This window comes from Cibotium barometz, chromosome 5 (genome assembly GCF_041138505.1).
Source record: "Cibotium barometz isolate CiBa-2024 chromosome 5, ASM4113850v1, whole genome shotgun sequence".
NCBI lineage: Eukaryota > Viridiplantae > Streptophyta > Polypodiopsida > Cyatheales > Cibotiaceae > Cibotium > Cibotium barometz.
Window position 1 is genome coordinate 4,724,583 of NC_141050.1, and position 14,059 is coordinate 4,738,641.

The 14,059-nt window shown below is 37.1% G+C and overlaps 1 protein-coding gene across 1 annotated transcript in view; it reads left to right on the forward strand.

Annotated features, from left to right (window-relative positions):
• Window positions 1-13,768, forward strand: part of LOC147637987 (MADS-box protein J2-like) — a 43,446-nt gene extending 29,678 nt beyond the window's left edge. Inside the window, exons 4-6 of the mRNA XM_086794733.1 lie at window positions 12,887-12,928; window positions 13,014-13,216; window positions 13,377-13,768. Coding sequence (XP_086650859.1) covers window positions 12,887-12,928; window positions 13,014-13,216; window positions 13,377-13,407 — 276 coding nt within the window. The 3' untranslated portion in view covers window positions 13,408-13,768. The remainder of the gene's footprint in view (window positions 1-12,886; window positions 12,929-13,013; window positions 13,217-13,376) is intronic.
• The last annotated feature ends 291 nt before the right edge of the window (window positions 13,769-14,059 follow it).

The window sequence follows — 14,059 nt, forward strand, 5'->3', positions numbered from 1 at the left end:
TAAAAAACCATACCAATTAAGCTTCTCAAGCTTGAGAGGGGTTGAGAAGAGAGAATCATTGAGTAATTATAGAAAGATCAAAAATTCAATGTACTTACCTTATAATTTGCTTGATTCTTTATTCACGGTAGAGGCCCCCAACCAATCAATTGGTTTAGTATGTTGATGGAGCCACCAATAGAGATTGAAGAAAGAGAGAAGTATCAAAAACTAGTGAATTGTTAAAGAATTCACAGTTCTTGGCTTAGGTAGAGTAGAGTAACAAAGCATAAGACTCTATCTAATTTGGCTTAGGTGGAGTAGAGTAACAAAGCATAAGACTCTATCTAATTTGGCTTAGGTGGAGTAGAGTAACAAAGCATAAGACTCTATCTAAATTTGGCTTAGGTGGAGTAGAGTAACAAAGCATAAGACTCTATCTAATTTGGCTTAGGTGGAGTAGAGTAACAAAGCATAAGACTCTATCTAATTTAGCTTAGGTGGAGTAGAGTAACAAAGCATAAGAGACTATCTAATTTGGCTTAGGTGGAGTAGAGTAACAAAGCATAAAAGACTATATTTTTTTCAACAAGGGGAGGCTTCTATTTATAGGAAAATTTGAGCTCCTAACCAAACAAACTGATTCTAGAATTTTCCAAGTCAGTTTGGTCACTTTTTGACCATTTTTAGGTCAGTTAAGTTAACTTTTTGGAACTAGACTTGAATTAGGAGAGAGAAGAGATAAAATATCTCAATTTTTATGAGTTTAAAACTCATTCAAGCATGTGAAATATGCACCTCCTTTAAAGAACTCCCCTTCCTTACATATGTGTCAGAATGGAATCATTTTAATATTGCTCATAGTTTTTTATTAATAAACCTTGTACATTTTCAACTCTTCATCTTATGTGAAATATGCACCTTCTTTAAAGAACTTCCCTTCCTTACATATGTGTTTATTTACTAATAAACCTTGTACATTTTCAACTCTTCATCTTATGTGAAATATGCACCTCCTTTAAAGAATTCCCCTTCCTTACATATGTGTTTATTTACTAATAAACCTTGTACATTTTCAACTCTTCATCTTATGTGAAATATGCACCTCCTTTAAAGAATTCCCCTTCCTTACATATGTGTTTATTTACTAATAAACCTTGTATATTTTTAACTCTTCATCTTATGTGAAATATGCACCTCCTTTAAAGAATTCCCCTTCCTTACATATGTGTTTATTTACTAATAAACCTTGTACATTTTCAACTCTTCATCTTATGTGAACATTTACTCAATTTTGGGTATCTTCTTTTACAATTTGGATTTATCTCCTCCCTACACATGGATTGATGCTATTGGCCCCTAGGAACCTTAATTGGACCATAGTCTAAAGATTTCTGAAAATCTAGACCCTTTAGACTAAGGTTCTTTATACCTATTTCCAATTAACTCAAATTGCACATTGGAAAATTCTTTTTGAATTTCTGTTTCAGGGGAACTTATTTTAATAAGATGAGTTATTTTTCTATCCAAAAATATTCATAATCTGAATATTCTCTCTCTAGAATAATTTTCTCTCTCTAGGCTAAAACAATTAGAAACAAGGTCTTTATATTTCTGAAGAGGGATTGATTTACAGGGGAAGATACTAGACATCAAAAAGGGGTTGGGGGAGGAATCTTATATTCTACCCCACTTAAAAAACGCGAGATGTCCTCATCTCGCAACTTGGGATAATTTCGTAAGATGCACGAATATGAGACTTAGAGAAAAATTTTAATCAAGATTAACCACCAAGAAAAGTCTTAAAGAAGGCAAGATTCAAAATAAGAACAAGATTTAAACTTTATTCATTCTCGGAACTTATACAGTAAAGATAGAGAAACTCTTTACACTTCCATAAGCCCGTCCATCATATGGTCACAAAAGCAGTCCTCACAAGCTGCACAAGTATAGGGTAACTCATCTATGGGAATGATTCTGCTGGTTATTGCCGCACCTATCTCAGTGGTATGAGGTGATCCAACAAAAGGACCTCTGAGAGGCAAGCCAAAAACGGGGTAAAGGCATATCTTCTCATGAGGAAGAAAACACGCCAGTAAGAAGACCCGCTCAGAAAACCCAAGATGCCTTGATCTCATGACGCAGTAGTATCGGGGACCCAAACCCAAGGCTTCGATAACCATGGCCAAGCGGACATTGTTACAAAAGTGCTGCTGACCCCAGGGTGTTACCCTAGTTATGTTTTGATAGGTCCGCCATTTGGTCTGCGCTACCGAAGTTCCTAGGTGAGGAAAAAGTGAGCGCTCATACTGTTCTATAAAGTCTTTCTTCACAGACTCTCTTGCGTCTTGAAGGTGAGAAATCATCAGGGATAAAACTAATTCTTGTTGCCAAGCCATGAAGGAGATTAAGAAAGAAAGGAGATTGATGGGAGTAAGATTACTGTGAGCGACAAGTAAAAGTTACGACTTATATAGAGGAAGGAGCTAGCGTAACCAAGAAGCCAACGGTAACTTGCCACTGAAGTTTTACCGTCTTTCCATGATTTGTGTTTGACACATTTTCTATAGAAGGCATTAAGAATTTTGAGATGAGGAGATAAAAGAAACTTGTAGGCTAAGTCACCTACTTTCATTGAATTCAGATATAAAGGTCACAATATCTGGGGGATAACTTCTTATCCTCTCCAAGAGATAAAGAACTTCTTTTGGGCCGTACTCGAATGAAAACCAAAACCTTGGTATCCAAAACACCGATTCTCACTTCTAAACTCATTGTTCTAAATCCTTAAAACAGGTGGGACTCCTGAGAAGTATTTTAGGAAAAGGGTATTCCTTTTTTAAACAGAAACTTTCTTTTATTTTAGAGAGGGAATAATTATAAGATCCAAAAGGGAGATTCTTACTCCTATATACCTCGAAGGCTGGGGAGGAATCTTACATCATTGGGCTGAGAAGTCAATTGTTGGGGTTGGTGCGTATGAACCACATTCTTGTTTAGACACAGCGATTTGATGCAGCCCACCATAGCTAAAACATTTTTAGAGGTCCTCTCTTCATGTTAGAGTTTATGTCCTTACCCTTCCACTGTACCATGGTTTGAAACACAAGTATTGGCATGTTATTCTATAGGACATAGAATTTTGGTGCGATCTCTACAGCTTCCTCATAGTACTCTTCACTAAGTTCTACTTCACGCACCATATCAATATCTTATGATGGCTCTCTAATCAATACTTGGTTGATTTTAGCCTGTCGTGGGCTGTGGTGGTAGAACAGGTGGTGGTAGAGGTGAAGTTTCCTACACCCGAAACATCCCCATAGGTAAATAGGAAGAGTTTGGCTATCCTTCAACTGCAGTAATTTGCACAGGTGGTATTGGTAAGGCCAATGGAGCTCTAGGTGTTGGAAGCTGTGCAACTATTTGGAACCTTGGATATCTGTACATGGAAGTGCCATGATTCCCTAATTTAACACAGTGTGCACAATAGAGTAGTGGCCTTGCTCTTAGCTGTGGGCATTTGGTAGTAGTGTGATTCAATCTATACATGGAGCACCACACCAATTCTCTATGGGGGTAAAGATGGGTATGCCCATGCCCAGATGTTTCTTTTCCCTCCTTTACCTTCAATTTATCTAGTATTGCATTACTAAGCTCTGCTAGAGTCATGTTTCCAACTTTCTTGCTCTGAGTTCCAATCTCTTGGTGACTCGAAACACGTGAAGTCATTGTTTGCCGAAGATATTCTGACATCTTTCGTCGATTGTGGCAATTCTAGCATATTATCTTCATATTCAATTGCCAATTTGCAACAAGCATCTAGAGTAGCTCATTGGGCTAATACTAGATAATCATGCATCTTGTGGTCTCTAACTACTCTCCACCAGAAGCAAGGCAATAATTGATCATCAATTAGAATCTCCCATAGTTTGCACCTTGAGTTTAAGTGCTTTAGTAGAGACACATAGTCTCTCATCGACTCCAATTGCCACTTCTGGCAAAGCTAGGCGCAAACACATTCTTGAGTCGTGTGAAGTTAACCTTATCCTCGGGTTTGAGGGTTTGGAACCACTGATGCACTTTCCCTTTTAGGGTCAATGAGAAAGCCTGAATCATTGTTACATATTCACTAACTGGCCCACAAGTTTCGCGTGTGGATTAAAAAATCTCTACATGTTGAATAGGATCCCCATCCCCATAGAATTTCTGAACGAGCTTGGAAATGATGTGTGGTTTCATTTAGGAGGGTCAGAATTCTAGAGCAGTGCCTAGCTCCTTGACCATTCTCCATCCCATTTCTGTAGCCATACTCAATAGATTCGTCCTTGTGGCTACATTAAGATCGATGGTTGGATCCACCCTTGGTCTTTGAGGAATTGCTTCCCCCCCTACCTAGACCTCTTCCTCTTCCTATGTTGGCTCTTTTAGGAATCTCCGATCTATGGGATGGTCTTGCCACTCCATTTTAGAATGGCTCATCATAAGTCGCTTCTTTATGCCTTTGCATAATTAAGAGTTCCCTGTCCTGTAGGAACATACGATGTTTGATAATTTTCTCAATGTCCTTTTTGGTGTACAGGCAGGCTTTCACTTTTCTCGCCACTCTTGGTAAGTTATCCTCTTCTTCTAGGTTTACAAACTCTTCCTCCGTCTGGGCTCTTCATTTATGGGTTCTAAGTTTGGAATTCCTCACTCACTTCTTCCCATGACTATTTTCGGCTCTTTACCCCGTGATTGGAGTAAGTTTACACTTCCCATCTCCTTTTGTTTGGCTCTTTCCCTTTGAGTATCGAGCTCTTGTTTCCTTAAGCTCAACTCTCATAACTGTCGTTCCACCTCGATCCTCTTTCAGATCTGACTCTACTTCCTCAGAGGGGTCGGGAAGAATACTTGACCCATCCTGGCCGCACTTTCCATGTCTCTTCTCATTTGGGGGGTGCCTGTGTTTGACAGCCTTCGAATTTGAAGTTTAGATAGGTACTTCTTGGACCAAGTCCAGCATTGGTTGATGGACCATGGTCGTAAATTGCGCTTCTTCGTCTCATTGCTAGTTTGGAGACTGAAAAATCCCCGGACAATATCAATGATACTGCTCGATTTGGTTAGAGAGGGTGGTTTCTTCTCTTCCCCAAACCTAGAGTATCGCAACCCTTCTTCCATGGATTCTTCACTACTACTAGTTTCAACATTGGTCAAATTCCTTAAGACACTCAATTGAGTGCTTACTGAGTGGCTTGAACCCACACTTTTTTGATAGTAATATCCTAGGTGATTTGATGCACCATCGTCACAGGAGTGAGGTCATCTCGGATGAGCTTTACAGACCTCAAGTGCATGTATATATGATTTGATAAGCTATTTTGATGTCCCAATTAAATTTTGGTCAGATTTTGTCGACTTGTTTCTGAGGCCGTGAGATTTAGAGAACCAACCATTCACGGTGTGAAGTGTCAAAAAATAGTTTAGGTCGTGAACGCTTTTTGCTTTTGGATTTAGAATTCCATGTTACCTTGTTATGATTTTCAATTTTCTTACCCTTAGTCTAACTATACCAAGTTCGTGATTGAGTTTGATTTGATCAAGGCATGAAATTACAAAAAAAGTTCACACCGTGAAGAGATAAGGTTTCACATCATGAAAATCAATTAGTTCATGTCGTGAACTAAAAATGATTCATAACGTGAAGGATTCTAAAATGGTTCATGTCATCGTGAACTAAAAATGGTTCACGACGCCATGAAGTGCTCTAAAATAGTTCACATCGTGAACGATTTTTTGCACGTTCACGATTTTTAAGTTTGTTAAACCTCGTGGTGTGAGAGGTGTCAAGATAAGGATACCTATTTTTGGCAAGGTAATCCCATGAATTGTGGCATTAATCGTGGCGTTGATGCCTAGAATAGTTCACGGCCTGAAGTTGTACGAAAAAGTTCACATCGTGAATGATTTATTTGCAGTTTCACGTGAGAACTTCCCGCGTCGACTAAGGTGATTTTGGGTGAAAACTTATCCAACTATTTCCAAAATGATTTTACCACATCTAAGGAGTATAATACAAGTTCAAGGCACAGTCAATGGCTCCTTATTTTTTTGATTTTTGAAAAGAAGAAAAAACAGAACACCAACGTGCTCGTTCATGTTGATGATGCGAGTGATGCAAACATCAAATTTAACTAGAAAAAACAATGCAGCTCTCTTCCACGACCACTCCACCACACAAATAGACAACAAACACAACCAATTTTCCACACAAATCTTAGCCATTCATTTCCTACACAATGCACTACCAGAATGTAAAGGCAATCATGAATCTTATGTAATGGGAACTGAAACTCCAAGAGGAAGAAAGAAACAAAGGTGTTTCCCCGACAGCGGTGCCAAAAATGTTATAGGCTACCACACCTCCAAGAGGGAACCCAATGCATTCACCTAAAGGATGAGCAATAGAACACAACTATCATAGGGCACTTACCAATGCTTGCACCATCGCATAAGGCAATCACTCTCTCTCACTCTCCTACACAAGCAAGAAACATACAAGAATAGAAGAGGCACAAGTGCTAGAATACTCTCTCTCAAGACATAAAGAAGAGCTCTCATAGCACAAAGGGGATTGTCTCTATTCATTATGAGAAAATGCCTTATATACATTTGGCCATTATTCACACTTGGGCGCCCAAAACTTAATTAACTAAGGACTTGTTGGCCAATATCTCATAATGTACAACTTTTATAGTGCCTTTTCATGTCACTTATTAATGTCCTCAATTGAAGGAGCATACTTGTTAATCCAAAATGGGATTAACATTTAATCTTCCACCCATGGAGCCAGAGTCCTTGTCAAATCAGGAGGGGGGAAGCTAGTGGAAGGAAGCTCTCTCTCTATTTTCTCAATAAGTTCATCCGCAGGTGTTTGTGTAGGGGCCTCCGCCCTTCTTTTAGTTCTGGGGTACTGCTTTACCTCTATAATTTTCTCCACATTTTTTGTAGTCTTGGGATGCCGCTTGACCTCCAATACAGAAAGTAAAGCCTTGCGGCATCGGGCTTTAAATATCATCTCTTAGGCACTAGCCAAAATTAATGCACTGAATTTATAACAAGTGATACTACAGCATGAGAACATTCCAAGCTTAAGGACTTTGTGGACATGGGGACTTTCAGGCCTTTATGGACATGAAACTATAATAGCACCATTATGCAAATCAGTGAATTGCCTTAAATATCATGCATTACAACAACGATTACATAAAAGCAAGTACATTCCAAGATAGCAAAAATTAAAGAGTTGCACCACTGTGGGCAATATGAACTAGGGCGTATAATGGCAGCCAAGTAGAATAGTTGGTGCATGGAAAAAATAGATAGAACACATGAACTACAAGGCTATCTTGGGACAAATAGATGTCTCTGCCCGGCAGAGAATGGAGTCAAAGTTTCTTGCATGCACAAGCTTTGGAAATTTTCATCGATGAACAGGGCTTAGATTTGGGTGATATACCTTGACCCGATGTGCACTTCACTTTCTTTTTCGGAGTTACCCGATTTGTTGAATAGTTGTGTGCCTTTTTCCTTGACATTCTTTGTATGACTTTTTCCAAAGTAGAGTTATCCTATGCATCTTGCCTCACTAATTTCATTCAAAGGTTCTACGAGATCGCACCCATTGACACTCATAGGATCTAACACAGTCTTATTTATGTATGTAGAAAGAAGCCTCCAGCTTCTTTGACTCATCATCTAAAGCACATTGACTATCTGAAATATTCGAAGGTTCTACTAGATTGCACACACGATGACACTCGCACGATCCAACATAGTCTTATTTGAGTATGTAGAAGACTCTATCTTCTTTGAGTCACAATCCAAAGCATGTTGACTATCTCCATTAGAGTAAATATTGGCTTTTTTCTCCAATACTACTGATCAAAATTCCCTAATAGCAAGGGAATGCTTGTCTTCACCTCCCTTTTTGACTCTACATTTGGCTAGTATAGTGCTTCTGAGCTCGATTTCTTGAAGAAAAAGATGTGGATTTTTTTTTTGGGATCAGGTACCCCTTGAGGCCTCTGCAGAATAGAGAGAAGAAACATAGATTACCTATGTTCACTACCATAATATATGCTAACTTGCATATAGTTATCATTGTTTTACATGTTAATTAGAACACCCATATGCGTACAAGCATAGTTCTATGCTAAAAATAATAATAACTATACTAGAACACTCATATCCTAACAAGCATACTCATATTATAATTAGCATAGTTGTATGCTAACAAAAAAATGACTATACTAGTTAGCATATTCTATGTTCACTATATATGCTAACTAGCATAGAATATGCTTACTAGTATAGTTACCATAGTTTGCTATGATAATTAGGATAGCCATATGCTAACAAGCATACTCAGATGCTAATTAGCATAGTTATATGCTAATAAAAAAACTTATTAGATACTAATTAACACAGGCTAATTGTGTGCTAACTAGCATAGTATATACTTGTTAGCATATAGTTAGCATAGTCTTCTATGCTAGCTAAAATAGCTATATGCTAACGAGAAGAGTCATATGCTAACTAAAATAGCATAGATATGCTAACTAGAAGACTCATATGCTAATTAGCATAGTTGTATGCTAAGTAAAATAGCATAGATATGCTAACTAGAAGACTCATATGCTAATTAGCATTGTTGTAAATTCAAGGTCTTATCTACTAGCTAAAATAGCTTACGCTAACCAGAAGGGTCATATGCTAATTAGCATAGTTGTATGCTAAGTAAAAGCTATGCACACCTCTTAACATAAATTGTGCTAGGGGTATGGTAACAAGGATTGTCATATGCTAATTAACATTGTTGTATGTTAATTAGTATATGATAAAAAAGGATTGTTAATTAATAGCTTAACGATGGTAAAAAACATATAACCAGCATAGTATATGTTGATTAGCAACTAACATAAACAATGCTAGTTAACATAGTAATAACATATAGTTTGCTAAATAGCCAAGGCATATATGTACTACTAAACATAAACCACGAGCTAATGTCACTCAAAAAAGTACAAGGGTGTAACCTGATATCCAAATGACATTTATAACAGCACTTTGTGGAATCACAAATCACACTTTTCTTCTCTACATTGTGTACCTTTTGAGGTGCAAATAGTTGCAAAACACATGGAATGGTATACATGGTTGCACGATAGTGAGACCAATGTGAAAGTTTTATTCGCATCCAAAAATACACCATAATAGGTCTGCACATTAACCTGGGAGAGTAAGATTTTCCATGCTCTTACTTCCGTAGGATGGCGCATTAGGAAAGAGGAAAGCCCTGTTGCTTGCCTAAACTTTGTTTAGCATGTCGTGAATGAGGACACGCTGTCCTGCTAGATTCTTCTCGACTTAACTTAGTCTGCAAAACATATGTATGTGAGAAATGTACCAGTGTGAATCTATAGAAAAACAAACCATGTACAACAAAAAATAGAAGACTATTTACCTCTATCATAGAGATGTTCTCTAAATCATATGAACCCCCTCCAATCATCTCCAAAGTGCCTGGTTGTGTTGATATTTTCACTAGGTTGGATTTCTCAATCGAATCTTTGGAGGAGGCAAGGATGCCATCGACTCTTTTGCAACTTCAATCTCCAATCTCAATGCAAACGGGAAAGTACCTACTCTCTCTACAGTCATCTACTTTAGCTTTACATCCTCCTCATAGACTGCTTTTGACAAAAATGGCACATTTTATTTCTTTCGAGATAAAATTTTCAGCATCCATGGTTGTAAAATAGTTTTTGGATCATGTTTTCAAGTTGCTTGGAGTGTCCTAACAAATTGTTAGTGTGATTAGGATGTGGATTATGAGTTCATTTTGAGGACATTGTTTGAGATCATGGGGACTGTTTTGACACCTAGCACCGCCTATCACCCAGAAACCGATGAACAAACTGAGAGGTTGAACAAGTGTGTGGAAACTTACTTGAGACACTATTTCCATGATATTCAAGGTGTTTGGGATGAGCGGTTGCCGCTTTCTAAGTTTTCTCATACTAGTATGCATCATGAGAGCTTTGGCATGTCACCTTTTGAGGCACTCTATGGTGGGTACAAAGTGAATATGCCAATGATGGTTAAAAAGCAAGAGGGGGTGAATCATAATGCAAAAGAGGATATGGAAAAGATGGATGCACTCTTGCAACAATGAAAAGCTAATATGAAGCAAGCTAAAGAAAGAGTGAAACATTATGCTAATGTTCATTGGAGGCCATTGGATTTCATCAAGGGTGATTAGGTATTCTTGAGGATTCCCAAAACAAGATATGGTTCTCTCAAGGACAACACAAATACCAAGTTAGCTCATCGCTACTATGGGCCACACAAGGTGGTGAGGCATGTTGGTGAAATTGCTTATCAATTGGCACTTCCATTAACCTCAAAGATTCATGATGTGTTCAATGTGTCATACTCAAATATTACCTTGGAAGTTGAATCACCTCTAGTGAATAAGGAGGGAATGAGTGAGTATGTGTCGGAAGCAATTTTGGGTACAAGAGAAAGAGTTTTTCACAGCTGTACATTAGTGGAGTACTTGGTCAAATGGTGAGGGCTACCTAAGAAAGAAGCTTCTTGGAAATCCTCCTGTACATTGGAGGTATTTTAAGGGTTATTGGATGCATTTTGGAACTCCAAGGAGGGTCAAGAATAGTTAATTAACTTGCTGGAAATTCACGTAAATTCACCGTGAACATCCCTACACCCTTGGAAATTGGATGCATAATGTTTGGAAGCTACTCAAGGTTTTCAAGCCATTATGGAGTAGATTTCATGGCTTGTTTTGAGGGTTTATTGACTATTTTATATCCATATACATGCAATTTTGGCTTCCCATATATTATGTGAGCATACATGAGTCCATTAACATATACTCCATCCATGTGGATTGTGGTTGTACATATCAGTGGTTTTCAAGGATGAAACCTTTTGGGTGGGGATGGTTTGTAACAAAGTGAAATTGTCTTATATGAATAATGGGCCCAAGGAAAATGGACCATTCCCTTGGACAACACTTATGATAGTGTGAAAAGGGTGGTCATGTATATATGTCAAATAGGCCATATTTGAGGTACCTTTTGATAACCAACATAATACAAGCCAATTGCTCTCTTCTTTCTCTAAACCTAGGCTAATCATCCTAATCTAGGCTAATCCAAGTCTAATTAGGTTAATCCAAGGCTAATGTAGAAGCTCCTTTCTTTCAAGATTCTTCTAACTTGAATATTGCATGGTAAATAACACTTGACCATCATGTGTAACATATGCCATTGAGGGAATGAAATGGGTTAAAAGATGATGCTTTTAGGGACTATAAATTTATCATGAGTGAAATAAATAGTATCTAAAAATATTATATAAAAAATTTCCAAAACAACCTTAGGTCCAACTATGTTACATTCTTAGAAATAGACATCTTAGTAAGATGTCTCTTTTTAGTGAGAGACTTCTTATTTGTACATATAGCCATTAAGATGAATTGTGTTGCATATTCTTTTTAGATGTCTCTTTTTAGTGAGAGACTTCTTATTTGTACATATAGCCATGAAGAAGAATTGTGTTACATATTCTTTTTTCATGTGGAAAATATAAAATATAAAAAACTTATATTAAGTTGTATGCATCTTTATTTCTTTTAGGGGGAATATGCAAGAAGATCCATGTTATCCAGATTTATAGGCTTTCCTTATAGACCTATTTTCCAAGCCATATTTTTCACCAACCATCATTCAAATATTTTTTTTTCTAAAAGACTAGTATGTGACCAATTAGGTGATAGCCCAAGTTGTGAAGGTATATGCCTAAGACTAGGAGGTCCTTAGTTAAAACCTGATAATGTTTTCCTCAATGAAATCACCTACAAGTGAATAAAAGGTGCCTACAAGTGAATAAAAGGTGCCTACTGTGGGTGGTGAAAAATGGCAACAACTATGAGGGGATCTTGGACTACTTAAAGCTAGTTTTTTAAAAAACCAATATATTGTTAATAATTTTAAAAAAAACGTCCTTGGTCTTTGATTATAATAATTTTAAGAATAGTTCATGCAAGAGTATAGCTTCTAGATGCTCTAAGGTTCTTGGTTCTTAGGCTTAATTTGATTTTACAACATGTTTAGGAATGACTTACTCTATATTATAGCATATAGGGGCCCTAATATTCTAGTGTTGGAAAACAACTCTGAGTATTTATATTATGTTTTAAGCTAAGGACTAGCATGCGCTTAGAATGCCACCCATAGACATGAACATAGAAACACGCTTATCTCTCGTAGTTCTTAGAGTAGTTTGATACCCACCTAAGGCATTACCTTGCAAAGTGCTAGGATCATGACAACAACCAATTACTACCTTATGAGGAGTTAGCATACTATAAGAGTGGTGTGCCATAGCATACCCACTAAAAACTCTATATGCACCATAATTTTTTGAGTAGGAATTACCATACCCTCACTAGCTGTTGTCTCAAATAAGTTTGTGTATTTCATTTCTATTTTGCTTTATCTATGTGAGAAAATGGTACCTATAATACTTTTAATGTTCCCAATACCAAACTATTGTGGCAAGACAGTGAGCGCACTACTAACCATGCATTAGAGGTATGAAGTGGATGAGATTTTAGGAAAGTGCATGGGATTCTAAGAATTCCCCCCATAATGAACATGATTTGAATGTGTGACTTGAGTGACATGAGTGGGTGAGTCAATGTGGTTGGTTGTGAGAGCTTCAACATCATGTGGAATTTGTTGAAGATCTTGAAATTAAGTAAAGATGTGGATTTTGTTAAAAATCTTGAAAGTAATTTGTGTAGTGTGTTGCATTTTTGTTTTTGAATTTTTGATTGTAGGAAGCCCTTCTTCAAGAAGAAAACAATCTCCTCAAACTAGAGGTAAGAAGTTATGATTCACTGTTTGACAAAGTTGTGTGATGAAGAAACTTAGGTGATCTTATGAAGGTTCTATTGACATATGTAGCTTTCCAAGGCTATTTCTATAAGGGACAATGTTCCCTTATTGGGTTTGAGCACTCATACCATCCAAGAGTGTTCAAGTGAAAACTTATCCTCCACCCACTCTATAGAAATAGTAGTTGCTAAATCAACCCAAGAATCTCCAAAATCAGCCCAAGAATCTCCAAAATCAACCCAAGAAGATAATGTGACTTCTCTCTATCTTGGGTACGTATGTCTTCTACTTGTATTTTGAAGACTTCAATTAATAAAATCTAATATAGTAATGAACCATGTTTCTGAACATCTCCATTATTTCCATGCTCACAAGTCGAAAAAGCTAATGAACCATGTTTCTAACATCTCACCATTATTTCCATGATCCTAGGTTGGAGTTGTTTCCATCCAATGTGGAGTAATACGACATGCTATCCCTCTCATAGATGTAATGCCATCCAAGCTACAGAAAGCGTCAAAAATGTGTAGATATGGACTAGAATATTCTTCTTGAAGGATATTCTTCTAGTATGTGACTACTCTTATTAAAGCTTTATTAACTACCTCTATTTGATGTGATAGATTATTTTGGTGATTCCATGTTCCCACATATTAATTAGCGAGTAAGATAAAATATAGCTATTTTTTTCTAACCTCTTCTTTATCATACCTTATGCAAGGACATTGAGAGACTTCTAGGAAAGCCTTAATCAAATGATATTGTTAATAATAGAGGGATTCAAGGCTAGAGACTAAATATTGCATCGTTGTTTTGTCAATAGTAAAGGGATTCAAGAGTAGACACTAAATATTTCATCTTTGTTTTGTTTGCATAAATTTGGAATTTTCTTTGGATGAGTCTTAATTGATATAAATGGATTAAGTTACATATTCTTGTTTGTCAGTCACATATTTTTATCACCTATATATACTGGATCTTTGTAATGCTACTTGCCTTTGATTCCATCATTACACACAATACTAAAGCAAGTTGAGTGGTGGTGGTTTCATGTAGCTATTATTTATGGCATGCGTTTTGTTTGGCCTTGATGGTGTGTGAAGTCCAAAGTATAT